We start from the raw sequence: 27,626 nt of genomic DNA on the forward strand, positions 1-27,626 counted from the left end.
GCCGCAGAACAAGACTTTCTTCTGTTTGATAAAAACCACTAGTAGAATGTCTGTGTCTTTCTGTATACCATAGATGTGTTCCTGAAAAGATCTCCGTAAATCAGAAATTTTGAAACAGAACCATATTGGAATGATAGCTCTGTGGGAATTTCTTTACAGGTGCATCACGAGTGCCCAGGATGGCACCTGGCATGTGGTAGACTTGATAAATGTGATAAATGAATGAATAAATGAATGAGGAAAGTCTAATACGGTGTTTTGCTCTGAGAAAATAATAAATATATTTAATTTGATTTAAAGGAATTTATTTTATCCATTCTACAAGGGGAGGAGCGACCTTCTGATTTCTTATTTGTGTAAATCTAGATCTTCATATCATTTGTGTAAAGTGAAGTTGAAATATGAAAGCATTTTCATTTAATAGAAATATTATTAAAACTTTTCCAGGGAAAAAAGCAAAACAAAGCAGAGATGCCAAAGCTTATGTAGCAGCCCAGGATCATTGTACAAAAATCAGTTACCATCTCGGGACCCACAAGATTTTATAATCACAGTGGGGAATCCATTGTGTTTAGGTAACAATTCATAAAGTCAAACGTGTAGTCACTTGTCAGGTCTCCAGAAGAGGTTTATACTGACTAAAGAATAGTGCAATGTATTTAGGCCATAGAGTCTTGAGAAAACTGCACTATTTAACTGTTTTAAATATGTTGGTTCTGAGAGGCCAGTGAATCAGTTGCCATCAGTAGGAAGCTGTTTTAATAACTAGCCAACTTTTCTGATGGATTCAGCCAAAACGGAGGATAGTATGTATCATTCCTATTATGCCGAAGAAAAAATTATGGAAGATCCAAGTTGTTACCTGAACAAAAGACTGCACGTGTTTCCAGACACTGTTAAAATTCCCCTGTGTTGATTCCTACCCAAAAATTATAAGAACACAGGAGTCCAGGAAGAAGCTGATGTTTTCTCCCAGGATTTTTTAAGAGATAGAATCTCACTTTGTTGCCCAAGCTGGAGGGCAGGGCAAAATCATAGCTCATTGCAGTCTTGAACTCCTGGGCTCAAGTGATCGTCTTGCCTCAGCCTTCCTAGTAGGTAGGACAACAGGTGCACGCTACTATGCTCAGTTAATTTTTTTTTTTTTTGTAGAGATGGGGTCTTGCTATGTTACCCAGGGTGGTCTCAAACTCTTGGGCTCAATTGATCCTCCTGCTTCCACCCCCTAAAGTGCTGGGATTATAGGGTTGAGCCACTGAACCCAGCCTCTTTCAGGAAGCTATAATCCACTTTACTTAGGTGCTAAGTCAAAGACTTTCTATGAGATTTTTCTACAGCAGCACCCATGAGGATATGGATGACCAAAAGCCAACCTAAATACCCCAAAATAATAATAGTATTCTCGGTGTTATTAACCAGCGGATGGGAGTGATGGCTGCATTGCAGCCCAATGCAAGCTGGGCTCCTCCCTACAGCCAGCTTCCCGGGAGAAGCAGTTATAATGCTATGTGCATATTCATGTGCGGATGCCATCAGAGAGTGTGTTTAGGAAGAGCCTTTAGGAAGCTGATTGCTTATGTTTACTTCAAATATTCTGAAATTTCGTTGCTTTCTGAAACTACTTGTGGAGTTATCTTTACATTTTGCAAGTGAGAGCTACCAATGATTTTAATTTTTGGCTCCCCTAAAGAGTTCATCCCCCCATGAAATTCTGATGATGCCAGTGCCTTTCTTTCCTGTGCTAGGGACCACCTGTGATTTCAAAGGACTTTGCCACCATGAGGTACAAAGCAAGACTTTGTGAGGGTCAACCATGACTATCCTCAGTACCTAGTATACTGCCTCCACATAGTGGGCAATCAAAGTATCCATTGAACAAAAGATTACTTACATCCTCTGCTATCTCTCCTGCTTGCTACTGAAAGTAAAACACACCTCTCCTTCAGACGGGGGAGGCTTTTGCTGAACCATCAAAGAAGTTATCAGACTAAAACAACCAATTATACACTAGGAACACTTATGAAAATGGCATCACAGTCATGTTCAAGCTACCAGAACTCACCGGATGGGCCACCTGAACTGAGATCCTTGGATTGCTTAGGTGGACACAGCCTGTTCTCTGTTGATTACAAACGCTGGCTCCAAGTCCATCAGTACCCTTGGATGTGCCTTTTTCCTCTCTTGGGCTCAGTTACCTCATTTATAAAACTGGGATCACAGAAATAACATTCCTTGTTCCTCTGAGAGTTTTTTGTGAAGTAAACTCAAGTCATTCACAAGGCCACAGCAAACTACCCCAATAAATAATTCATGGGTGTTTCAGCTAGTCAGGATAGGGAAAAAACTGCAGTACAGGATCATTATTTAAAATGGAAATTGCTGTTCACAATATTCATACCTATGACTTAAAATAAGCATGACTGTGTGGGATATAAAAAATTCTGTCAAGTTTTAGGAGGGGAAGGTTTTTCTTTTCTTTTTTTTTAGTTAAGACTAAAATGCCATTACATTTAAATCTATTAAATACGTGGTTTCCAAGTATCATTTTGAATGCCCCTGATATTTATGTTTACATTTCTTGAAGTGGATTCCCAATCTGCGTTAGCCTATACAAGATGGGGTCTGGTACCTGCCACTTTCCTTGCCAGACCCTTTAGAATGGGAAATGCAAGCATCTTCAGCATCCACACGCCCTGCTGTGGGCTTTTCATTTTGTTGGCAATACCTCAGCGCACCCTTCATTCCAACCAGTGATGGAAAGGAAATCTCCATCCATGTGGCTTTATGTAATTCTGTCACTGTGTCAACTTGCCAATCCATTGTTCTTTGCACTTTCTTTACACTTATAAAATGTTGGCAACCACATAATGAGTCCTTATTTTCAATTGATGTTGGCATACAGGAAATGCTAAAAATGATGTTAGGTTGCCCTTTTTATTTTGGAAAAGGTCATTCTTATCCTGTGTCATTCACATTTGTAGGGCTAATTTATACACATGTTTAAGGGGAGAGATGGTAAATGAGAGAATGGAAAGAGACTCTAGAAAGGAGATAGTCAAGCAACATCATTAGTCACCTATGAATAAGGCAACATGAGGTTCTCATACCAGCTGTAACACTGCGAATCCATGCAAATAGTTTTATCTGATGTCTTAAAATACGAATAAGGGGGCATCGATTTCTTCTTCTTGCTTCCTCATTATAAGAGATTGCTAGTGAGGATGATTGGTGGCTTTACAATTTTGAGTTTGTTATAATAAAATCAACATGATTGGTGACATAAGACATATGTATTCAACGTCACTCAGAGAATGGCTTCTAAGCCAGAGCTAGGCTTGAATGTGCCAGATCGTTGTACTAATCAAACCTAACAAAGGAGGGACCAACCATACGAAGGAGGTCAGCTCAAGCAATAGGGATTTAAGTCTGCTGTGAGTGGCCATTCCTGTCTAGGGAGTGAGACACTTAGGCTGGGGGTCTACACAGGGTAGCCTGGATGAAAACATTAATATTATCCACTCTTTCTTGCTCTGCTTTCAGACTCACTCAGCAGCCTTCTCATAATTAATTGGATTTTCCTGCTATATCAATGCCTGAAATGAAGGTGCCCTGGATAGAAAATATTGCTTGCTTGCTTAATTGATTCATTCATTCCTTCAACAAATATTTATTGAGTGTTCACTCCCTGCCAGGAATTTTTCTATGCCCTGATGACATACCAGGGAATGAAAACAGACCCAATTTCTATGGAAGGCACATATCCTGGTTGCAGGAAACTATTAAAACAAAGTCCATTCTGTATGAGATGGTGGTTAAGTGTTATGGTGAAAAAAATAAAGCAGGAAGGAGTGAGAGAGTTAGCTCCTGTTAGACATTTAGATATACAGCCAGGAAGGTCTCACCGACAAGCTGAATGAAAGAGGTAAAGAAGGAAGCAAGCAAATGCCTGAGGGAAGAGCCAGTGCAAGGGCCTGGGTGCAGAAGTGTGCTTGGTGTGCCTGAGGAAGGACAGGGTAGCTGAAGCAGAGTGAGCCAGGGGGAAAGAGTAGGATAGGAGGGGCTCTAGGGACAAGACTGTGACTTGAGCCTTCTTATGGCTGAAGAGTATCTCCCCCTGCCCATACCTCCCCTCCACGATGGGGATTTGGCGATTTAGGAATTTGGTGTCTGGTATGTACTACTGCCTCCTTTGAGCTTGGCTACAGTGAGTTCATCTTTTGTCAGACTGAACCACTCTTGGAGTCTTTGAATATTTAACTTTCTGCCCCTAAAAAGTTGAGGATCTGATTCAGAAGTTGGGGACTCCTTCATGGTGGTGCTTTCTGGGTGACCGACAAAAACCTGTAACCTTGTTATCACACCAATATATTGCCAATAAATGTTCAAGATGTGAGCTCTGGACTGTATCATGTAAGGAGTCCTAATTATTCATTGTTTTAATGGTGAATTTATGAACATACTGAGACATGAGGATTTATAGGTAGAGTAAGAGATATCACGGATATAGAATTGTTAATAATCAAGCTTATTTAGGTGTCTTGATGGACTTTAGTGTGAGACTAATCTGGGCTTGAATCGTGAAATTGACCCTCACTAGCTATAGAAACAAAGTTATTTAAGTTATCTGGGAATTTGTTTCCTCCACATCAAAGAGGGTGGTTGTAAGAATTAAATAAAACAAAAAGAGTGGTTAAATGAAGAGAACTAAATGAAATAACATGCCTGATGGCAAAGCGTCGCTACTCAGTAACATTAGTTCCCTTTCTCATCTCCCCATTTATCAGTGTCTTCTTTGTACTCCATAATTTGGAATTGCTGCCCACGTTGAATCATAATGAACCTTAATTAATCATCAGTTTTGGCACCATAGGCTTCCTTCCCACAGGGGAGCCCCTGTTGCAGCAGAGGCCAACCCAATCAGTAGTACACTTGTGTTGTTATATCTCTAGACCCTCCCAGCCTCCTGCAGAGCTGGGGAGGTGCAATGAAGTAATAAATGTAAACCACTGAACACAGTGCTTGGCATTGTTCATCATCATTGAATGTTAAGTTTTATAACTTTTATTCTGTAGTTTTTGGAAAACTTTTAGGGGACGGTATGTATGTACTACTTATGCTATGAAAAAGAAAAAAACAAAACTATGTGAGTGACTGGTTTTATTGATAACAATAGTAAATTAAGAGGGGTTTTCTACCTTTGAGTCTGAATATTAAGCATTAATTGAATATAAATTCGGTGATGTGACTATTAGTTTTATGGCTCAACCTGGCTAGACTACCCAGTTATTCATTTAAACCCTAACTTAGGTGTCATTGTTGACACCCAAGGTATTTTGTAGATGTGGTTAATATCTGCAGTTGACACTAAGTAAAGGAGTTTATCCTCAATACGGTTTGTGGCCTCATCCAATCAGTTGCATGGACTTAACAGCAAAACTTAGGCTTTTCTGAGGAAGAAAGGGTTCTGCTTAAGGACTACACAGTATTAGCTCTTGCCTGAATTTCCAGACAGAGAGCCTGCTCTGCAAATTTTGGACTTGCCAGCCCCCACAACTGTATAAACAATTCTTTAAAATAAATCTATATGTATATGATATGTAAAGCACTTCTGCTGATTCTGTTTATTTGGAGAACCCTGACTGATATAGGTGTGTATAAAGTTACATATTCTTCTTTTTCTTTTGTCAATAATTATCTGTGATACCTCATTTGCATGATTCATTTTTACTGAAATGAAACTTTAACAGCTCCAAACTACACAGCCAGTTTCTTTCAGCCTTGTGACAATTTCTCTTTGGTTCAGGCCAGCAAACTGATCTCAGGGTGAGGGGCTAATCTCTACACTGGTGGTGGCTGGCATAGCCTAACTTATGAGGTTCACAGGACACACTGCCTAGGTTCTGGGTGAACAATAGAATGAACATAAATGCCAAATGGATAATTTGCTCTAAAATAACAGATATATTAAGAGGCCACATAGTTGAAACTGTTTGCTTGCTACTCTCTATGTATAAATTCAGAGCATAGCTAAGATACAAAAACTTCATTATCTAAGTGAATATATATTTGTGTAGTGGTGGCAGCATAGCAATTTCTAGAATGAATGTGCAGGAGGATAAACTACCATGAGAAGAGATATGACTGAGAGTGTAAATCTGCTTTTATTTTTGCTAGTCTGTCTATAATCATATGGAAATAAACCCCTAATGAAAAGTGAGACAAAAACTATGACATCATCTGAATTTAGTGTCACTGCCCTAAGCTAAAATTTTTGATGGGCTCCAACTTTTATTTTCTTGTCTTCAAGGTTTTTTTTTTTTTTTTTCACTTTATTCCTTTTCTTCATTGTAAAGCTTTCTTCATAGCATTGTCAGAATTTGAACAAAAACATCTTTTATCTCATTTCTGATTTACCGAGTTCTTTCTGTACATCTCTTTGTGTTTACTCTTTAGTCAAATTTTTATAATTTTGAACAAACTGGGTTATCAGATACTTAAAAGCAATGGCAGGGGCAAATTCTGCTTCCAAAGAGAGATCAACCAGGAGCAAAAACCAGCAATAACTTTCTAAGAACTAGATTCCCTTAGAGAGATCAGAAAGTTTTCAGGTAGTTAATGAGATACCAGAACCTTTAAGAAATAATTGATGGCTAAGATGGACTTCTCTCAAGATGGTGGCAACCTACATTTGTCCATAAAACTGAAGACTGAGCAAGAAAGGGTATCTGGCCATAGGTAACAGAGCTATGAAAAAAAGCAAACTCTAACCTCAAAAATCCTCTATCTTCCACATCACCATTTCATAATTCTTGGAATGCTCTACTTTTGCAAAATTGCTTTTTAATTCGCACATTGTTTTACTTTTGCTTATCTCTGCAATCTTCAATTGGTTTCTCTTCACTTCTTTCTTAATTTTTGCTTTCTATTTTCCTGTCATTCCTCTAATTTGCTTTCCTTTCCTTCCTGCTGTAAATTTCCTATATTTCTCTTGCCTCCTCTCCCTGTCCATTTTCACCTCTTTTTCTTCACCTATTCTTTGAATTTCCTTTCCCTATTCTTAATTCTTCCTTCTCTCCCATTGATCTGTTTGGCTTTAATCATTTTTGCTTAGGCACTGAAAATCATCCAGTGACTGACATTTTCTCACTGAAAGGAGAGGGATTTGTGACTGGAAAACTAGCTATAAAGACCCAACACATTCAATTTACAGCGCAGTCCTTTCCTTTCTTCCTTGGAGCTTTTGCCTGGGATTAGAGACAGACTGCTTACTGCAGCTCACAATGGCAAAACACTTCAGGCCTGACTTAGCCCCACGAATCACATTGCAAGGTGTATCTGAGCTACTATGTTTACAGTGATTGCCAGATTTTTAAAATTGCCCTTCAGTGGAAAAAGCTCATTCAAGTCTGCCTGGAAAACAAAGCGGTGCTATTTTATGATGAACTCTGATGCACTGGATTCATCTCCTTGGCCCCATTTATTTTTGTCCCCTGTCCCCACTCCTTCCCACTCCTTCATTTTTTATAGCATGAAACAAAAGCACACCAATGGCTTCCTGGGAGAAGGGTGCAGGAGCTTTGGCTGGGTTACCCTGGCCAAAGGCTGCTGAAACTGTTCATACAATGCCCTTAATCAAGCGGGCCTATTTGACCAATTTGACCAGAAGTAGGAGCTTTACAAAGGGAAGAACAGCAAAACAGCTTCTTCAGGACTATATGATTTTATCAACTGGCATTACAGTCAGGAAAACACTAGATAAATTTGACTCTGAGAAGTTTCACTTTAGCTCTCTGAAACACTTAAGTATGGACTACCCTGCTTTTTATTTTATGAAATCATTCCTTGTTATAAGTTTGGCTGTGAATTCACTTTACCTTTCGGTGTTTCTTGAAGAGCAGGAGTGCACACTTCAATGATTAAGAGCTTAAAGTAATTCTCTGCCTGCAGCAGGATCTGTGAGATCATTATTATCAAAGGATACTTGTGGTCGAAGCCATACCACATTCTGAAGAGCCGAGCACTCTCTGCTTTCGTCGTGTTTTTATCCAAGTTATTTGCTTCCTGGGGAGAAACAATAAAAAAAGGCAATGGGTAAATAGTCAAACACATTTTAATATAAAAATACATGTCAAACCAAATTAAATTTAACTACATTTAAAAAAACCTTTCTAAGTATAGGCATTTTCATCTAAATGGTGAAGCAGTTGCCAGGCAAAGTAGCTCATAAATCTTGCTATGTGGATGAGACCCTTTTGGAGTATTTCAACATTTACTTTTCTTAATAATCCCAATTTTATTAAATAGCTAAGAAAAGCTATTTTGACATCAATAAAAATGACATTTCTGTCATAGTGCTGTTGTGGGAATTTTACAGTTTACTTGTGTCAAATTTGGATGATATTTATTTATGGATTACCAAAAGGTCAAGGCTAAAGTGAGGATAATAGTCTAATAAGTGTTATGCTATATTTTATTCATTTTATTTGATAGATTACTGCCAAAGGCTATTGGTTGACTTTTGATATATTTCTGCTTAGATTATGAAGAGTTTTGAAATAGACATTCCTGATGAGAAGACTGCAACAATTGAATGTGCTTGTCTATCTCTTTTTTTTCTTTCCCACAAGGGCCATAAAGGGTGAGAGGATGATAAGGAATTAAAGACAAAAGAGGAAAAGAAAGTGTTTGATGGGTGTTTTTGTGAGAGAAGAGGATGAAATGTGGATAAAAAAGGAAAGAAAGTAAAATTTTGTGAGCTTTAGAGACAGATAAAAAAATATAAGGAGGGTATCCAGTGGCATTTTTACTGTATTCCATTTTGTGTGTTAAGAGAATTTCAATCAGTTGTAATTATCCTCATCACTAAAAACATTTATATATCTTAATGTGGGCTTTGTTGCTATGTCTGGACCCCCCGTTTTCATGCCCAAACTGTGTCATGAATTGCAGTCCAGTAGTAATATGAATAGTCTTCTGAGGATATAACGACCCACGGAAGACAATGAAAGTCAACTGGACGCTCCACAGACAGCCCTTAGATAAGCTCAAATTGATTTGCTTTTATTTTTTTGTCCTTTTCTAGCCAGTTCCATCATTGGTTAATGATAAATAGCTGGACACAAAAGGCTGTGTTCAACCCCTGAAACATATGTGTACCAGTAGACGCTGCTGTTCTGTCCCCCACAAGAAAGCAAAGGGTGCTTTGCTTTTAGTCAGTCATTTATTCTTTGTTTAAAATGGCTGAAGCAGAGACTCACAATGAAATTAAAACCCACACTTTTCATTGTCTTTTTCATTGATTGTCTTAAGATCTTTGATTTTTCAAGCCTTGTAGTTTACCAGTGTCTCCTAATGTATCACTGTTCCCTTGATGTTGATGGAAATTTTGTGCTAATCATTCAGGAAAGGATGGGGTCTACAGTGTTAAATAGGTTTCTTAAATGGAGGACTTCTCATTCATTGCAGCACTATTCACAATAGCAAAGACATGGAATTAACCTAAATGCCCATCAATGGTAGACAGGATAAAGAAAATGGGGTACATATATACCCTGGAATAATATGCACTCATAAAAAGGAATGAGATTATGTCTTTTGCAGGAACATAGATGGAGCTGGAGGCCATTATCCTTATTAAACTAATGCAGGAAGAGAAAACCAAATACCACATGTTCTTACTTATAAGTGGAAGCTAAATGATGAGAACACATGGACCCAAAGATGGAAACAATACACACTGGGGCCTACTTGAGGGTGGAAAGAGGGAGAGGTCAGAAAAAAACAACTAGTGGTACTAGACTTAGTATCTGGGAGATGAGACAATCTATATCACAAACCCCTGTGACACAAGTTTACCTATATAACAAACCTGCACATGTACACTTGAACCTAAAATAAAAGAAAGGAAAATGTAGAACTTCTCACTCTTTCATTTATAAATGAGCATCGCAAATCTTCAACAGGAAGTGCGTCTCAAAGTTATTTGGTCATGGAATCCATTCCTATTCCCAATCCCTGCTGTGGGACACTGATGATCTTTTCCTGGACATTAGAGTTCCACAGGTCTCTGTTTTCTGATAGGGCTGGAGTGCCATGCCTTGTTATCTATAGTCAGAATTTACGCATATTTCCTCAAGAAAGGAAACCAGGGTGTCTGGTTCCATTTCTGTCCTTCCCCATACCTTTCTCTAAGCATTTCTACCGGAGCAAAGGTGTCAGATTTGCAAAATCACTGTTGCACACAGCGTTTTTTTCATCATCCTCAAATTGTTTCTGAGCCACTGTTTCTCAACAGCATGTTGGGGTTCATCTGGCAAAGCAAAACTGCTCATGTTGAGCTAAACTAGTTATGAAAAGCTCAGGGCCAAGGGTGGGGACTTGCCTTTTTTCCCACCCTTTCCTTTAAGAATAAGGATACACAGATTTTTATCCATCAATAATCATAGGTGATTTTTGACAGCGGATAATATCTACTGATGACTAGAAAGTCGTTTAAAAAGCTGATAAAAAGGAATGAGAGCAAATTTCCTTTTTTTTTTTTTTTAAATGTAAGGGTGGGCAGTGTTGTGGTGAGCTATACTGGCAATCAGGGGCCGGGATTCCGGTAGCCAGTCTGCAGTGCTGCAGCTGAATGATGTTCCTAATAATGATGGGCCCAAGCTATTGAATGCCCATGAACTCCCAGGCAGAATGCTAGTTACATTATCCAGTCATTAAGTTTTTCAGTCATTGTTTTTCAATTCTCACAATACTCTATCAAGGTAGGTAGTATTGTACCTATTTTGCACATAGGGATTTTAGAGAGTCCCAGAGAAGGAAAGAAGTGAGTTCAAAGTCACACAACTAGAAGGTAACAATTGGAATTTTAGTCTAGGACTGCCGGACTCCAGAGAGAATGTTTTTCTGCAGGTTTCTAATTCAGCCTTTAATTCAAAAGCACGGACATTCTATTAATAGGCTACGTAACTTCATTGGGCTGCAGTTTCCTTGTCTGTAAAATGAATTGAGGAAATTGGACTGGCTGGTCTCTTAGGTCCTAATCATATGGAAAAGACTTTTTATTAATGGCAACAGTAATAGCTGTACTTCTTGAACACTTACCATATGCCAGACACCATTCTAAATACTTTTCATATATTAACACTTCAGAGTCTTATAATTATTTGATGACGTGTGGTCTATTATTATTCCTATTTTACAGATGAGGAAACTGATATAACTGGGATACATATAGGTTTCCAAAAATACTGAGGCCCTAAGCAGGCAAGATTTCTCTTATCTAGATGGGGCCCCAGGATACAAATGGAGAGCAAACTAGTGCAAAAGGGGAGGTCAAAACAGTGGAATGCTCCTCCTGCAGGCTGAGATATAGCAGGTATACATACCCTGAAACATAACGAAAATGCAGGGTTCCCCTCAGCTGGGTGAACTGCCAGTGGCTTTGAAAATGTCCGCATAGAAGCTTAACTTTAGTGTTGGGAATTTCTTTAGTCTTCTAGATACTGGTTTCAAGGGTTTCCCAAGGTCTTAGAAATCCTCTCTTTTTCTCCTTTTCCTCTCCTTTTTATTTCCCGAGGGGAATATATCAGAACTCATAAGCACTTCTGAAAGAGCTTATACTCTATTTTTGGCAAACCTTCCAGGGATATTTATGGTCAGCTGATGGGAGCAACACACGTTAGGTAGTATTTTGGAAAATTATTAACACATGCAATCTCTTTTTTTAAAAACCTTCATTTTATGTGGGTGACTGGAGATGCTATTTATTTCAATACTTTATGAGGAATAAACTTGGATCTAATTAGAATAAAACACCTGTGAAATATGTTTTCCCAGGTGGGGAAAATACCACTGATGACCCAGCATTGACATTTATACCGATCCTAGATAAAATGTTCAGAATATGTCTTAAATATCTGTTGACCCAGTTCCGGATCCATTCGTTTATTTCTCTGAAGTTACTGATGACTTAATAACTTGGTTATGAAAGGCCATCAATAAATGAGTAGAAATAAATGAGTTAGTCTAGTGTGTGCTCTGCTTGTGCACTGGGGGTTGAAGATAAATGTGCTAAGGGAAGGCTGGCCTTTGAAATCACCCTGGAACAGGGAAGGTATCTGATGAGGCAGCACAGAGAGCCAGCCCACGGGAGGGTCCAGATGGGCAGCAGACAGCAGGTAGCATCAATCTATCTGGATTCTTCTGAAGTACAGATCAACTCACACCTCAAGGACAATAGATGTGAGCAGTCATCACAAGTCAAATCTGGAACTTGATGGTATTTTTCTTATCATTAGCAACATTTCTTCTCTTTTGAGGATCTTTATTCCAGAAGGGATGTGGTGTGCATGTTAGAACAAGCATAGGTTCCAGAAACTGAAGACCAAGATTTGAGTTTAGTTACAACATTTTAGTAATACTACTGCTAATAACACCAACTCTGAGCCTCATGTTTCACAGCTGTAAATGGGAACTGGTGGGTCAAGCATGTGGAATCTCAACTTTTATTTAACTAGATACTCTAAGCAGCAGAATGTTTGATACATGGGGATTTTCTGGCTCTTTTATTAACCTCTTTTTTTCTGGGAAAATTTTAAAAATGACTGGGGTATTTGATATCTTTTTCTCCTTAAATAAGGCAATAGACCAGAGGTTGGGAAGTGACTGAGAATAGCAGGCAGTGGGTAGTTTTCTTTTAGGTGATCCCCTAATATTTAACACCCTCTAGAGAGGGAGCAACAGAAAAATTATGATGGTACTCTGTTTTGTGCTTATTTGAACCCCTGAGAGAAAACAAAGGTTCTGGCAAGAAATCTGTGAAAAACGGACAGCAAAGCAAGAAGGGATTGTTTATTGTAAACTTTGATGAAAAAGAACTAGACAAACGTAAATACGTTCCTCTGTCAATATTCAAATATGAGGACTTTGCTAAGTGAACTGGATGAATTCTGCTTTGGGATAATCATCTGGGATTGCTCCTCATTTCAGGGGGATTCAGTGGATTAAGTGAGAGAGGGAGGATTTTCCTTTCTATTTCTCAAGATTTCATATTCAATGTTAATGTCAGTGGAAGTTGCACCAAGTAATAACAAAGACAAATAATTACCATAACAAATCTGCAGAGCTCTTTATGGGCTCGAAAGCACTTTTTAGGGTAGTGCATGTGAATAGAATTTGTTACCAATACATTTGCCCTACTGTCTCCTTCCAAATTGGAGTATATGTGTGTAACAATTTCAAATGCATTACCTTGATTTTCTAATTACCAAGGAGAGGATCAGATTCCATGCCTCTAAAGAGAAAGAATTCTGGGTTCTGAAGAGGGAACATAGTATATAATCAAGAGGCAAATAGAAATTTTTTTTTCAAATTTACATTTTAAAGGGTGAATCATTAATTCTTAGCCTCTACATAGAAAGCACTTTATAAAAATATTCTCACCATCCTAATGCCCAGTTAAATTCATAAATGTTACCAGGAAGATACAGTCAGAAAATACATGCCTAGAGAGAAGAAAACTGTGACAACTAGCCACAGATGGATAAAACTGTTAAGATGACACAGGGATCTCACAGATTGACTACCAGTTGGGCTTGGCTCATGCTTTAGCTACAAAGAAAGGGCTTGGTCCAGGTAACTTTTTCTGTATAGTAGATCCAAGTTAATCCAGAGGTAAATAAATTCTTTGGTTCAGGAAAATATTATATGATATTGTGGTGGTCTTAAAGTGTATATCAACACATTCTTTGATACTTTTTCCTTTAAAGTATGGAACTTACCTAGAGGTAGAAAGTAGAATTGTGGTTACCAGAGGCTGGGAAGGGTAGTTGGGAGGGGAGGATAGAAGAGGTTAATAGGTACAAAATTACAGCTACATAGGAAGAATAAGTTCTAGTGTTCTGCAGCACTGTGGGGTGAATATAGTTAACAATAAATTCATTGCATAATTTCCAATAGCTAGAAGAGAGGATTTTAAATGTTTCTAACACAAAGAAATGAGAAATGTTTGAGGTAATGGCTATGCTAATTATCTTGCTTGATCATTACACGTTGTATACATGTATCAAATTATCATTCTGTACCCTATAAGTATGTACAATTACAACATGCCAATTAAAAATTTTAAAATTAAAAAAAATCTCTTTGAAGGTTAAAAAAAAAAAAAAGATGGGGCCTAATTGTTGGGTGTGGGTCATACTTAATGGCTCATTTTTAATAAATAGAATATAGCAGAAATGATGGTGTGTCATATCCAAGATTAGGTCATAAAAAGTCACTGTGGCTTTCTTTTTTGCTGTCTCTCTTGGACCACGTGCTCTGAGAAAAGTTGGCTGCCCTCTTGTGAGGACACTCAAGAAACTCTATGAAGAGATCCATGTGGAAAGGAATTAAGTATGCCTGCCAATGGCCAGTAAGGAATGGAGGCTTTCTGCCAACATGGGAGCAAATCCTCTAGGCTCAGTCCAGCCTTCAGATGATTCTAACTTTAGCTGACATCTTGACTGCAATCTCATGAAAGACCTTGCATCAGAAAAACTCAGTTAAGTTGCTTTCCAATTCCTGATCCATAGAAACTTTGAGATAATAAATGTGGGTTGTTTTAAGCCACTATATTTTAGGATAATTTTTTATGCAGCAATAGAAAATACAATGATATACTGGTATAATAAATTCTAGATGTGAAAGGTATTGAAATACAATTTGGAAAGAAATAATATGTTGAGGCCTACATTTGCATAGCTTTTTACAGTTTATGAAGTACTTTCACAAAAGTAACATTTGTGGTATAGAAGACATATGTTCCCTCTTAAAAGTATATCAAAAACTATCCTGGGTCCAATATACCCATCTTACAGATTGAAGATTAAATACAAAGACAAAAAGTGATGGACCAACTTAGAGGAGGAAGTTCACCGCATCTCACTGAACCCGCTTCATCATATTCTTAACTAATACCTGACACATTTCATAATTCAGTTAGTGTGATAACTCTTATATATACATGTTCACAAGCACATGCATGTGTGCATACACACACACACATGCCCTAACAAACAATTTTCCCTGGAACAAGAAGATCCTGGTTCATGCTAATAACAAAACCCAGAGCCACTACTGCCATAGTAAAGATAAGAGTCTCGCATTTAGATTTGTGATTCCATTCTTTAGTATTTTGTATGTGTCTAAAAACAAAGCAAAACAATATGTCTTCCTACAAAAACCACTTCAACATCACTTTCACAATGGCTAGCCATGACAGAAAACTGGATCATAAACATATGATAGGATTCAGGTATTGGATAATTGACAGCAAAGGACTGTGATCCTTGAAAGAAGGGAACAAATGAGGTGAGCCCTCTATTCTCCTTGACTTGCTGCCTGTAAGTCCTTCCCTTGAAGGTAAGGAGATAGAGTTCAAGCAGAGAACAGCAGTCTCACTGAGTTGAAGAACTGGAGATGGGAGTTAGGGTAGCGCTTGAGTGGCTGTGTACAGAGAGGAGGAAACTGCACAGAGACGACACCTAGAAGCCTGTGGAGATGTTTCCCATAGGTCCTTGGTTGAACACTGACCTGTACATGTACAGGTTGAGGTTCACAAAGGCTTGCAGGGAGAAACTCTTGTGAAACTGAGAAATAAATGGAGAGATTGAGATCACACGGTGCTAGGAAACACTGCAGTTTGGTCCAGCAAAAGCCAAAAGTCAGCTATTCTGTTGAGACCTCATAAAAAAGCATGCTTTATGAGTAAACACAATGTTCTAGAATAATGACCATACCCTAAAACCGAGGATGAAATGAAAATGTATCAAGGAAGGCAAGCATAGAACTAAGGCTTACAAGATTTTAACGGATTGATTGAATAAAATTCAGCGACCTTTATAGAATACTCCACACTCCATTCAATGTAATATTCATAATGCCTAGCATGTCACAACAACTGCTAGACATGGGAGGAAGCAGGAAAGCATGACCTGCAGCCAGAAGAAACGTAACTTATAGAAACAGAACTTCAAATGGCTCAGGTGCTGGAATTAACAGGCAATGGCATTAAAATACTCTAAAAAATATACTAGGGAATTTAAAGACAAAGAGACAATGAAAACACAAGTGAAGATTTCGGAAGGATGTAAATGGTATTAAAAGAACAAAATAGAAATTCTAGAATCAGGCAAGGGAAGGAAATAAAGGGCATCCAAATGGGAAAACAAGAAGCCAAGCAGTTAACTGTTCACTGAGGATATGATTGTACACCTAGAAAACCCTAAAGACTCCTCCAAAAGACAACTGAATTTGATAAAGTAATTCAGTAAAGTCTCAGGTTACAAAATCAATGTACACAAATCAGTAGCACTGCTGTCTACCAACAGTGACCAAGATGAGAATCAAATCAAGAACTCAATCCCTTTTACAACAGCTTCAAAGAAAGATAAAATACCTAGGCATATACTTAACCAAGGAGGTGAAAGATCTCTATAAGTAGAACTACAAAAACACTGCTGAAAGAAATCATAGATCCAAACAAATAGAAACATATCACATAGTTATAGATTAGAAGAATCAATATCATGAAAGTGACCATACCGCCTAAAGCAGTCTACAGATTCAACACAGTTCCTATCAAAATAACTATCGTTTTTCACAGAATGAGAAAAAACAACTCTAAAATTCATATGGAACAAAAAGAGCCTGAAGAGTCAAAGCAATCCTAAGCAAAAAGAACAAATCTGGAGGCATCACATTACTGGACTTCCAATTATACTACTAAGGCTATAGTTACCAAAACAGCATGGTACTGGTAAAAGAGTAGATACATAGACCAATGGAATGGTTTAAATGGTGCTGGGAAAATTGGATAGCCACATGTAGGAGAATGAAAGTGAATCTCTCTTTCTCTCACCTTATTAAAAAAAAAACTGAAGATGGATTAAAGACATAAATCTAAGACCTGAAACCATAACAATTCTAGAAGATAACCTAGGAAAAACTCTTCTGGACATTGACCTAGGCAAAGAATTAATGACTAAGACCCCAAAAGCAAATGCAACTAAAACAAAAATAAATGGGACTTAATTAACCTAAAAAACTTCTGTGTAGCAAAATAAATTATCAATAGAGAAAACTACAGAATGGGATAAAATATTTGCAAACTATGCATCTGACAAGAAACTAGTATCCAGAATCTATAAGGAACTCAATCGGATCAAGAAGAATAATCCCATCAAAAGGTGGACAAATGACATGAGTAGACATTTCTCAAAAGAAGAAATACAAATGGCAAAAAAATATGAAAAAATGCTCAACATTACTATATATCAGGGAAATGTAAATTAAAGCCACAATGAGATACTACTTTACTCCTGCAAGAATGGCCATTATTAAACAGTCAAAAAACGATAGTTGTTGGCATGAATGTGATGAAAAGGGAATGCTTATACACTACTGATGAGAATTTAAATTAGTGCAATCTCTATGGAAAACAGTATGGAGATTTCTTAAAGAACTAAAAGTAGATTTACCATTTGATCCAGCAATTCCACTACTGGGTATCTACCCGAAGGAAAATAAGTCCATATATAAATGCACGCGTACATTTATTGCAATACAATTCACACCTGTGAAGATATGGCACCAACCTAAGTGCCCATTGGCCAATGAGTGGCTAAAGAAAATGTGGTATATATATATACCATTGAACATTTCTCAGCCATAAAAAAGAATGAAATAATGTCTTTTGCAGCAACTTGGATGGAGTGAGAGGCCATTGTTCTAAATGAAATAACTCAGGAATGGAAAACCAAATAACTTTTGTTCTTATTTATCAATGCAAGCTAAGCTATGGGTATGTAAAGGCATACAGAGTGACATAATGAAATTGAGAGACTTAGAAGAGGGAGGTTGAAGGAGCTAAGGATTAAAAAACTCCACATTGGGTACCATGTATACCACTCCAGTGATGGGTGCACTAAAATCTCAGACTTCACCACTTTATAGTTCATCCATGTAACCAAAAACCGCTGTATCCCCAAAGCTACTGAAATAGTAAAAAGAGAAAGAAAAAAAAAAGCCATTAAAAATTTCTAGAACCAAAAAGTACAATATTTGGAATTAAAAATTTACTAGATCAGCTTAAGGGCAGATTGGATACTAAGAAGAAAGTGTCAGTGAACTTGAAAAGAGATCAGTAAACATTATGCAATTTGTAGAACACAGAGAAACAAGATTAAAATAGACTAATACCTAAGTGATATGAGAAAAAAATATTAAGTAGCCTAATATATATAATATTGGAGGGCTAGAAAGAGGGCAGTACGAACATGGAGAACAAAAATTTTTCAAAAAGCAATAGTTGAATATTTCCTAAATTTGATGAAAATATCAACCGAGAGTTCCAGGAAACTCAGTGAAAACAAATTAGGATAAATTTTAAAAAACCTAGGCATATAGGAATCAAACTTCTAAAAACTAGAGATAAAGATAAAAATCTTAAAAGCAACCAGGGAAAGACGGAGCATATTATGTTCCAGGAAATTAAAAAAAATTCAACTGACTTCTATCTGAAAAAATGGAGGCCAGAGGCCGGGCGTGGTGGCTCACGCCTGTAATCCCAGCACTTTGGGAGGCCGAGGTGGGCGGATCACGAGGTCAGGAGATTGAGACCATCCTGGCTAACACGGTGAAACCCCGTCTGTACTAAAAATACAAAAAATTAGCCAGGTGTGGTGGCGGGCGCCTGTAGTCCCAGCTACTCGGGTACTCGGGAGGCTGAGGCAGGAGGATGGCGTGAACCCGGGAGGCAGAGTTTGCAGTGAGCCGAGATGGCGCCACTGCACTCCAGCTTGGGAGACAGCGAGACTTTGTCTCAAAACAAAACAAAACAAAAACAAACAAACAAACAAACAAAAACAAAAAAAGGAGGCCAGAACACAACACAATGTGATTTTTAAATTGTTGACTTTCAAAGAAGACAACCATCAAACCAGAATTCTATATCCGGTGAAAAGCATATGAAGCACTATTTAACAGATAAAGAAACAGGAAAATCCCTAATTATAATTGGAGGTTTTATTTTAAATGTTTATATTATTTTGTAAAACCATTTTTTGTGGGTACATAGTAGGTATATATATTTATGGGGCACATGAGATGTTTTGATACAGGCATGCAATGTGAAATAAGCATATTATGGAGAATGGGGTATCTATCCCCTCAAGCATTTATCCTTTGAATTGCATACAAACCAGTTACATTCTTTAAATTATTTTAAAATATACAATTAAGTTATTATTGACTAGAGTCACTTTATTTTGCTATCAAATAGTAGGTCTTATTCATCTTTTCTATTTTTTTATACTCATTAACCATCCCCACCTTTCCCACTTCCCCAAACCCCTACCATTCTTCCTAGACACTTCTGACCATCCTTCTACTCTCTAGATCCATGAGTTCAATTGTTTGATTGGAGGTTTTATCAGTAACTGATAAAATAAGTAGACAAAAACAGGTTGACATAATTTGCACTTACTGAGCTATGCCAACTGGATTCTGCAGTTGTTTGGTATAGTATTGAAACAGTTGCAAGAATACACATTGAAGTACACATGGAATATTCCCCAAGATATATCAATTGGAATCAATAAAATAAGTATCAGTACATTTCGAAAGTCTGAAACTGTACAGATTACTATAAGGTCCAAACGCTTTACGTTGGCCCATGTGACCTAATATATGGCAGACTAATTGCATTAGAGGTGCCATTTCTTTCATCCCTGTATCCACAGCCTTTTCCATGTAAATCTGCAGTTCTTTTGACCAAATAGGAGTCATTTATTCATACATCTGTTTTTTAGGACGACCTTGTAATTTTTTCTGCTCAGCAGAATGTAGCAGCAGTGCCAACATATCACTTCTGATGCTCAGCCTCAAGAAACCTTGCCTGTTTTTGCTTACATTCTTGCCCTCTGTCATGGCCAGGAGAAAGACACACTCAGGGTAGCCCACTGGTCCCAGATGAGATGAGAATCATGTGGTACACAGCTGAGGTACTTAAGTCATCGCTATTAAAGTTATCCTAGATCAGCCGACAGCTCTCCAACTCCAGACATATGAGCAAGCCTAGCTAAGATCAGCAGTTATCTAGCAAATTGTAGCTGATCCTAGATATATGAACAAGTCCACTGTAGAAAAACTGAACCCCAAAGACTTGTGAGATAAGTATTTATTGTTCATGCCTCTGAGATTTTGTTTGTTATGCAGCATTATGTGGCAATAGATAACTGATCCTGTCTGTATCTCTGACTCATAGCTTATAATACTCTTGGTGGCTCACTGTAGCTATACTTGCACCTATGCTATTTCTCGAATAGGTAGGCATGTTCCTGCCTCAGGACCCTTGTCTTGTCTGGTATGTTCTTGCTTTAGACATCTGCATGAATAAGAGCTAAAGACTCAACCCTTGATGGGAGGAAGTAACAAGCAGAGAATGATGCAGGTTGGCCCTCTCCTCCTGGGAGACAGTAGAGCCTGCTGCACTGTGAGTGAAGGATGACACACTTTGCAGTAGGAAAAGACCTCCTAGACAATGGACCCATACTCACAGCTTACTGGGTTTGGGTGAAGGGAAGGATTCCAAGGATGAGGAATATACTCTAGCCTCTTGAAATGAGAATATGCTTGATACTCTCGATAGGGTTGGGAAATAAGGCTGACCAGGAGTTAATGGGGAAAGGATTACTCAAATGTTGACTGAAAGGCTATCTTACTGGGAAGAAAGAACACATTTATAGATTGGATGTGGTGCAATGGTGAGAATGAAACAGCTTTGGCCTTTAGTTCTGGTTCAGCCCATCACTGGTTTGTTGTCTTGGGAAAATTAATTCTTTGAACTCCAATTTCATCATTTGTAAAACGGGAGTGATATAGGTATCTTGATTGGTCAAGGCAAAGATTAAATGTGATTATGTATATATACACATATGTATATAATTGTTAATCACTTAATATATAAAAATGCTCATTAAAGTATAGCTACCACCTTCCACTTCTTCCTTGTTATCATTCGTACTTTCTAGAACACGTACTTGCAGGAACTACTGGTAAGATAAAAATACAGAATTTAGTCCTATGCAGTAAAAAGTTAGTAGGGAGAGGACATACTTTTGAATCTAAAATCCATAAGTAAGTATAACCAAAATAAATTTAATGTTGGCCAAGGGAAAACCCAAGATATTTTCTCTGAAATGTTTATTTTTCTCAAAACACCATTAGTTACAATGACATTGGAACGACATGACATTACAAAAACTCTCACCTGGGTCACATCAAATTTTGAGACTAGTATTCTATTTCTGAAATATCTGTGGAAGTGCAGTGTGAAATTTACATTCTATGAGACTAACTCCAACAGTATAGGAGCAATAAACGAAAAAAGTATGGAAAATGTTGACAATTGTTAAATTTAGGGGATGGGTATGTTGAGATTCATTATTATCTTATCTTTCTGTTTATTAGGAACATTTGAAAATATTCACAAAGAAAAATTTTATTTAATGACCATGATGACCCCACTATCTACTAAATTAATCTCTTCCCTTCTTGAACCTACTTATATTTCCAAGTCTTGCAACTCTGGATGACTGTGAATAAGAACTATCAATTGTGCAGAAGAACAAATACTTCTATTATTCACCTATGGCCTCTTCTAGGCTTCAAAGGTATTCCAAGTTATGGTTTTCTGGGAGTTAGCAAACAAGTCTTCATTCGCTTTACACCTTTCATATTTTTACAGATACTTTGTTGTATCCCTTCTTCGTTCTAGTCTTTCTGATGGAAAAATCCTAATCCTTTTAATCCCCGTTGCTCTGACAGCAGGTCCCTCTGTCAGTTATTGAAGTTGCCCTTCTTCAGACCTTTCTCAGCTCTGCTCACTTTCATGTGCTGCAGTGACCAGAACTGATCTACCCAGGTTACACACAAGAATAAAGGACAACCAAAACCAGAATTTCAATGAAGGGACTTTCAGAAACAAAAGAAATTTGGAAGGTAACATCGAGAAACCATAAAGAAACAAGCATAGTGTTAGAAAAGGAAATTGTATGTAAAAAGATGAAAATTATCCTCATCGTAACAGCTGGCAGGGTGGAATGGGGAGACATTTTTTTTAATGGGCTAATTCTATTACTTTCAAGCTCCAAACCAAACCATCAAGGGAGTCTATCACATTAGAAAAAAACTCAAACCTAACACCATGGGCAATGGACTGGCCCCTGCCTCTGTCTGTTTTTCCCACTTTTCCTCCATCCGCTCCCACCCTGCTTACTCAGCTCCAGCCATGCTGGCCTTCCTGCTGCTTTTGTGCACACCATAACCCATTGTGACTCCAGTGCCTCCATACTTGCTGTAGCCTCTGCCAGACCACCTCTCCTCAACCCCTTCTCACATGGATTGTTTCTTCTACACATCATTTGGCCTCTGATCAAATGCCACTTCTACCCTGACCAAGTAGCCTCCTCCCCTGTTCTCTATCCTCTGACCTGCTTTACTGTGATCATGCTTTGAAAGCACAGAATGTAGTTCACCTTTCTCTGATCAGTGTCCCCCATTACAGTATATACTCTGGGAGGAAGACAACTTTGAATTGGTAACTCCTGAATCCTCTAGGCACATCTAGGTTAGTGCCATAGGAGTGGGTACCAAGAATTACTTGTATGAGTAAATGAATGAATATATGCATGCATCCCAGTTAAGTGGAAACTCTGGAACCAAACTGTCCGGGTTCAGATTCCACCTCTCCCTTCTGTGTGTTCTTGGGCAAGTTTTGTCTCTGTGTACAATTTCCTTATTTGTAAAATGCAGATAATTATAGTACCCACTCAGGGTTATCTTGGAAATTAAGTGAGCAAACGCGTATTAGGTGCTTAGAGCAGTGTTAAGAATAATAACTAGTGCCCAAAGAATATGGGAATGAGTACGATCAAATGGCAAAAGGGAAAAAGAGAAGCAATACTGGCAGCCTTCCTTGAGTAGCAGGAGTTTTCTATTAAAAGACTGAAGGCAAGTATGGTGCTCCAGTGACAATCATCTACTCTGAAAAGGTGTGCTTTCAAGTACAAGGAGTCAATTACAAGGGAAACTTCCTGTTGTGTGGGAGGCTACCTGAGGGTTTTGTTTTTCACGTTTAAGAGGCATGAAATTCACAACTGCAATATCTTCCAGTTCTCAGATTAGCACGTTTGCATGAAGTATACATCCAGAGTGTAATATCTGCATATGGAACATGCTTTCTAAAGCTTTTGTGCCTGGTGCAAATAATCGTGTAACACCATTCACATTCTAAACATATTGTATGGCAAAAAGGAAAGTTGTGACATTAGTAGTTAGCCACAGCTACAAGTTCACATTCCCAAAAGTTATTTTACTTTCCACAACAGAGAACAAAGAAAAAATTTAAAAACATATTAATATATATAATTTTAAATATATATAATTATATAGTTTATTCTTGATTTTGAGAGTGTATAATCAGTAACAACTATAACTACCTGCAAAATTTTTAGCTTTTGGTAAGTAAGAAGGGTCTTTTGTTTATATATTAAGCCTGCCCATTACAAGGATTAACCTATTTGTTAATGCAAACCCAGTTTAATAAATGCAAATCATGGGGAAACATACAGTCCTCCTAAGAATTGGGGTTACATTATATAATCCAACAGAGCAAGAGATGTTGATAATAAGACAGGTGTTGCCAGGCAAAATGAGAGCAGAGAGGTTCTTGACAGTTTGGAAAGTACCAAAAAATGGTCCAGGTTCAGTGGCAGCTGTGCGGACACTATAGCTTGTTACCTCCCATCAGAGCCCACTGTTTCCTGTACTTGATACTGAAGATAAGAATTATCCCAATATGTGGAGAAAACCTCTTTCTGAAATGTAACTTCTTTGGTAATCAAACATTATCATGAATAAGAACACCTATAGGATACTTCTTAAAAATAAAATAATTTGTAGGTAGCAGCAGTTCAGGAAGAGCCATGCCAATGATAATGCTACTTACTTAACATTTAGATAGTGCTTTATGTGTCCTCTACAGGAGGCCCCAAGTGAGAGATTTCTTTAAAAACATAGTGATGTTTTGTATCACTTGAGGAGAGGGTATGATTTTTCCTTCTAATGATATGAATTTAATAAATTACCAATTATTATTTCTTTATTTCCCCTTTGGCCATCAGAAAGCTTACTTATGGTTTGACTACAGCAAGTATATAAGTCCTTATGATCTGCTTATTCATGATTCTTTTTACCCCTCTAGTTTTGACTATCTGCTCTTATTAATATTTTTTACTGATTTTTAAAATTCTATAAAAATATTTTACTATTATTATATGTGGTGGTTTAAGCTGTCTCCAATCATTCATAAAATGAGATGGGTTTAGCTTAATTAAGTTGGGTCATTTTCATAAACCCAATTTTCCTTATCATAAATAACAGCCTGGAGGGGTAGACGTTATCATTTACATTTTATAGAGAGGGAAACTGAGACCCAAAGGCGTAAACACCTTGCCCAAGACCCCAAATATCACAGGGTTTTCACTGTTCTATGTTATGCTATCCTATTTCTCTAATAAAAAAGTGACTTTTATTGCTACAATATCTTCAGGTAAGAGTTGTTACTGATTTAATAATGAACTTTGTTTTAAAGTGTCACATGAATGAGATAAAATAAAATACATTTAAATTATAAAAGAAAGCATTTAGGCTAGTAGGAAATTTTTACCGATAATGGTATATATGATTGTAGAATATTAGGCATTTAGAAGATAGAGAATTTTATTTGATGAATTTTATAATTGTGTCTTTTCTTCTTTTAAAGAAAAAGGTATGCAAGAAGGACAAAATTTAGATAAAAGTTTTGCTTGAAGGTAGGAGAATGAATTATTTGACTGATACAAGATGAAAATGCTTTTTAAAAATCAGCCACCACCAGACATTACTGACTATTCATTATAGCCCACCAGTGTAAGGAGATGGGCTTTGATCTCCTTTCTAAGGTCACCAGGCTGGCTCTAATCCCAGTGCTTTGGGCACCCCTGCTGTGCTCCATCCTGCAGTTAGGTGTGTTTCCTGGACAATGGAGTCTGTGGAAACTGCCTGGCCTTGGAACACATGTGACAAAAAACCTCAAAGTACATGAGAGCCAGGATCATCACCAACTTAATTTCCCAGCCTTTTCCGCAGAGCACAGGCTCCTTTCTTTGTCTCATCTGTGTGTGCCAGGAAAGCAGTGTCTTGCCCAGGAAAACTCACCAATTGTGTCTCATTGATGGCATTATTGGAAAAATAAGCATGAAATAAAAGAGAGGGAGTCCCTTAGAATACAAATATGCTCATAACACAATTCATTAAGTAATATCACTTATTTATGATATTCTCCTATTACATCTATGTCTGTCTACTTCTAATTTCAGCAAAAAGGTGTAAAATTTCCCTGCATTTGCTTATTTGTATCAAGTACCGAGTTTAAAATGGCTAGTGCAAAACCGACAATGACAGATTCTACTTTGACGTTTGGTTCAAATTCAGTTTGGAGAATGCATTTCCCCCACTTGAGGTGATATGGTTTGGCTATGTTCCCACCCAAACCTCATCTTGAATTATAACTCCCACAATTCCCATGTGCTGTGGGAGGAACCTGGTAGGAGGTAGTTGAATTATGGTGACGGGTCTTTCCCATGCTGTTCTTGTGAGAGTGAATGGGTCTCACTAGATCTGATGGTTTTAAAAACAGTTTCCCTGCACAAGCTCTCTCTTTGACTGCCGCCATCCACGTAAGATGTGACTTGCTTCCCCTTGCCTTCTGCCCTGATTGTGAGGCCTCCCCAGCCATGTGGAACTGTAAGTCCATTAAACCATTTTCCTGTATAAATTACCCAGTCTTGGGTATGTCTTCATCAGCATTGTGAGAACGAACTAATATATCAGGGAAGAGCTCATTGTTCTAAAACAATTACCCCAAAGGATTTTCAGGTCTCTGTAGATAATTGTTGTTCAATTAAGTCCGGAATGGATCACCTAGACAGTTTCTTGGGCCTCAGACCGGATAAATGAGAAGCCGTCCAGGAGAAATAAGTCAATTTGTTGTTTGTGCAACATGCATTGGACATACTTTGTGTAAATTTCACTGAGTCGGCTAGCTAGCAAGTTGCTGGGTAGGGATTTTAACTATGGAGTGCCTCATTCTAAGAGCCATCACGGTATTGCTTGTACTTTGTAAAGTTTCCAGGCTTCGTGCTGCCATAGAGAGGCTTGCAAGTACATGCTAGTTCTAAGCATTCATATGCTAGAAGTTATCAACACCCTGAATTCCCTTGTATTTTATTGTAATCTCATTTCTTTTATCAGCAGAGGAAGCTCCGTTTAGAAATAGCTCCTTGGTCACGTGCTGGACAAACATGGAACAGCCTATGGAACAGAACAATCATATCTCTATATTCTGTGCATTGGTTTCTTTGACTTGCCTGGTGCTGTGAGGAGGGATCCTCCTTCAAATTTTCATCCAGGTCCACGCCAACTCTGTTAAAGAAAACCGAAAACTGGTCAATCCCTGCTGCAGAAGGAATGAGACAGTCTTGCGTGTCAGATGACCTAACCCAAACACAATGTGTATCTGAGAAAAGATTTGGCAGAAAACTATCCTACCTCTTCTTGAATCAAAAGAACCTCAGATTTATACCAAAATAAGAACTTGAACAGCTGGGCCTCAGGATGCTGGAGAAGTTAAGCATCAACAGCAGCTCTTCACTACTGTCTTTCCTGGCAAGGTAAGCATCCTTGAAACCCAGGATAGCAGCCATCAGGAAAAAGACCTCCATAGCCCCAAAAACACACATTCTAGAGAGAAGGTGGCCTGGTACCTCGGCAACCACCCATTGACCAAAATGTCCTGGGAATGTGTGTGTCCAGCCTGGAGCAGTGTTTCCTGAGGCAGAGTAAACAGAACGTTTTTCTAGAGACTTCCCCATAGGGAGGATTCAGACTGTGGAGTCTGAGGCGTATACAGTTTGGGGGCTCTCTCTTTAAGGAAAATAATACAAAAATATAAATACAAAATTGGGAGTGAAAGTGACTCTTCAGAAGGGTAAGTCACAAAAAAATTACTATGTTTTTAAAGCTGGCAACTGCAATAGACCTCTCAAAGCCCAGGACAAACACAAAACATTTTAATTAATTAACTGTCTGACACACTGCTAAAATAACTTTCTTCTGGAATTTTTGCCTCCTAACTTTGCTCCTCTCTTTATATGATAATGATTTTGTATTAGAGAATAAAAAGATAAGGCAGTCTTTCCTCTAGCAAGACTGATAAAAATTGTTGATAGTTGGAAGGCATTAAGGCACGATTTCTTACACACAGACATGCTTGCTTGCTATGTGCCTCACTGCTACAGGGTAAGGTCCCGCAAATGCAAGATTTCTGATAAATTTTATTTTATGCAATTCCCATAAGCAATGCACAGTGTACTTATCAGTGTACATGCTTTGTCATTGAATATATTACTGAATTTCCATTTTGATGAGGCATCAATGAAAACTGCATTTTATATATCTCATGATTAGAAGAATTTTCAACAGAGTCT

The 27,626-nt window shown here is 37.9% G+C and overlaps 1 protein-coding gene across 1 annotated transcript in view; it reads right to left on the reverse strand.

Moving 5' to 3' along the window:
* The window catches only part of SLC9A9 (solute carrier family 9, subfamily A (NHE9, cation proton antiporter 9), member 9), a 229,736-nt gene that overhangs the window by 93,724 nt on the left and 108,386 nt on the right, over positions 1 to 27,626 (reverse strand). Inside the window, exons 5-6 of the mRNA XM_012001354.1 lie at positions 26,508 to 26,562; positions 7,982 to 8,061 (exon numbers count right to left, since the gene is read on the reverse strand). Coding sequence (XP_011856744.1) covers positions 7,982 to 8,061; positions 26,508 to 26,562 — 135 coding nt within the window. The remainder of the gene's footprint in view (positions 1 to 7,981; positions 8,062 to 26,507; positions 26,563 to 27,626) is intronic.

This window comes from Mandrillus leucophaeus, unplaced genomic scaffold (genome assembly GCF_000951045.1).
Source record: "Mandrillus leucophaeus isolate KB7577 unplaced genomic scaffold, Mleu.le_1.0 Scaffold1176, whole genome shotgun sequence".
Classification (NCBI taxonomy): Eukaryota; Metazoa; Chordata; class Mammalia; order Primates; family Cercopithecidae; genus Mandrillus; species Mandrillus leucophaeus.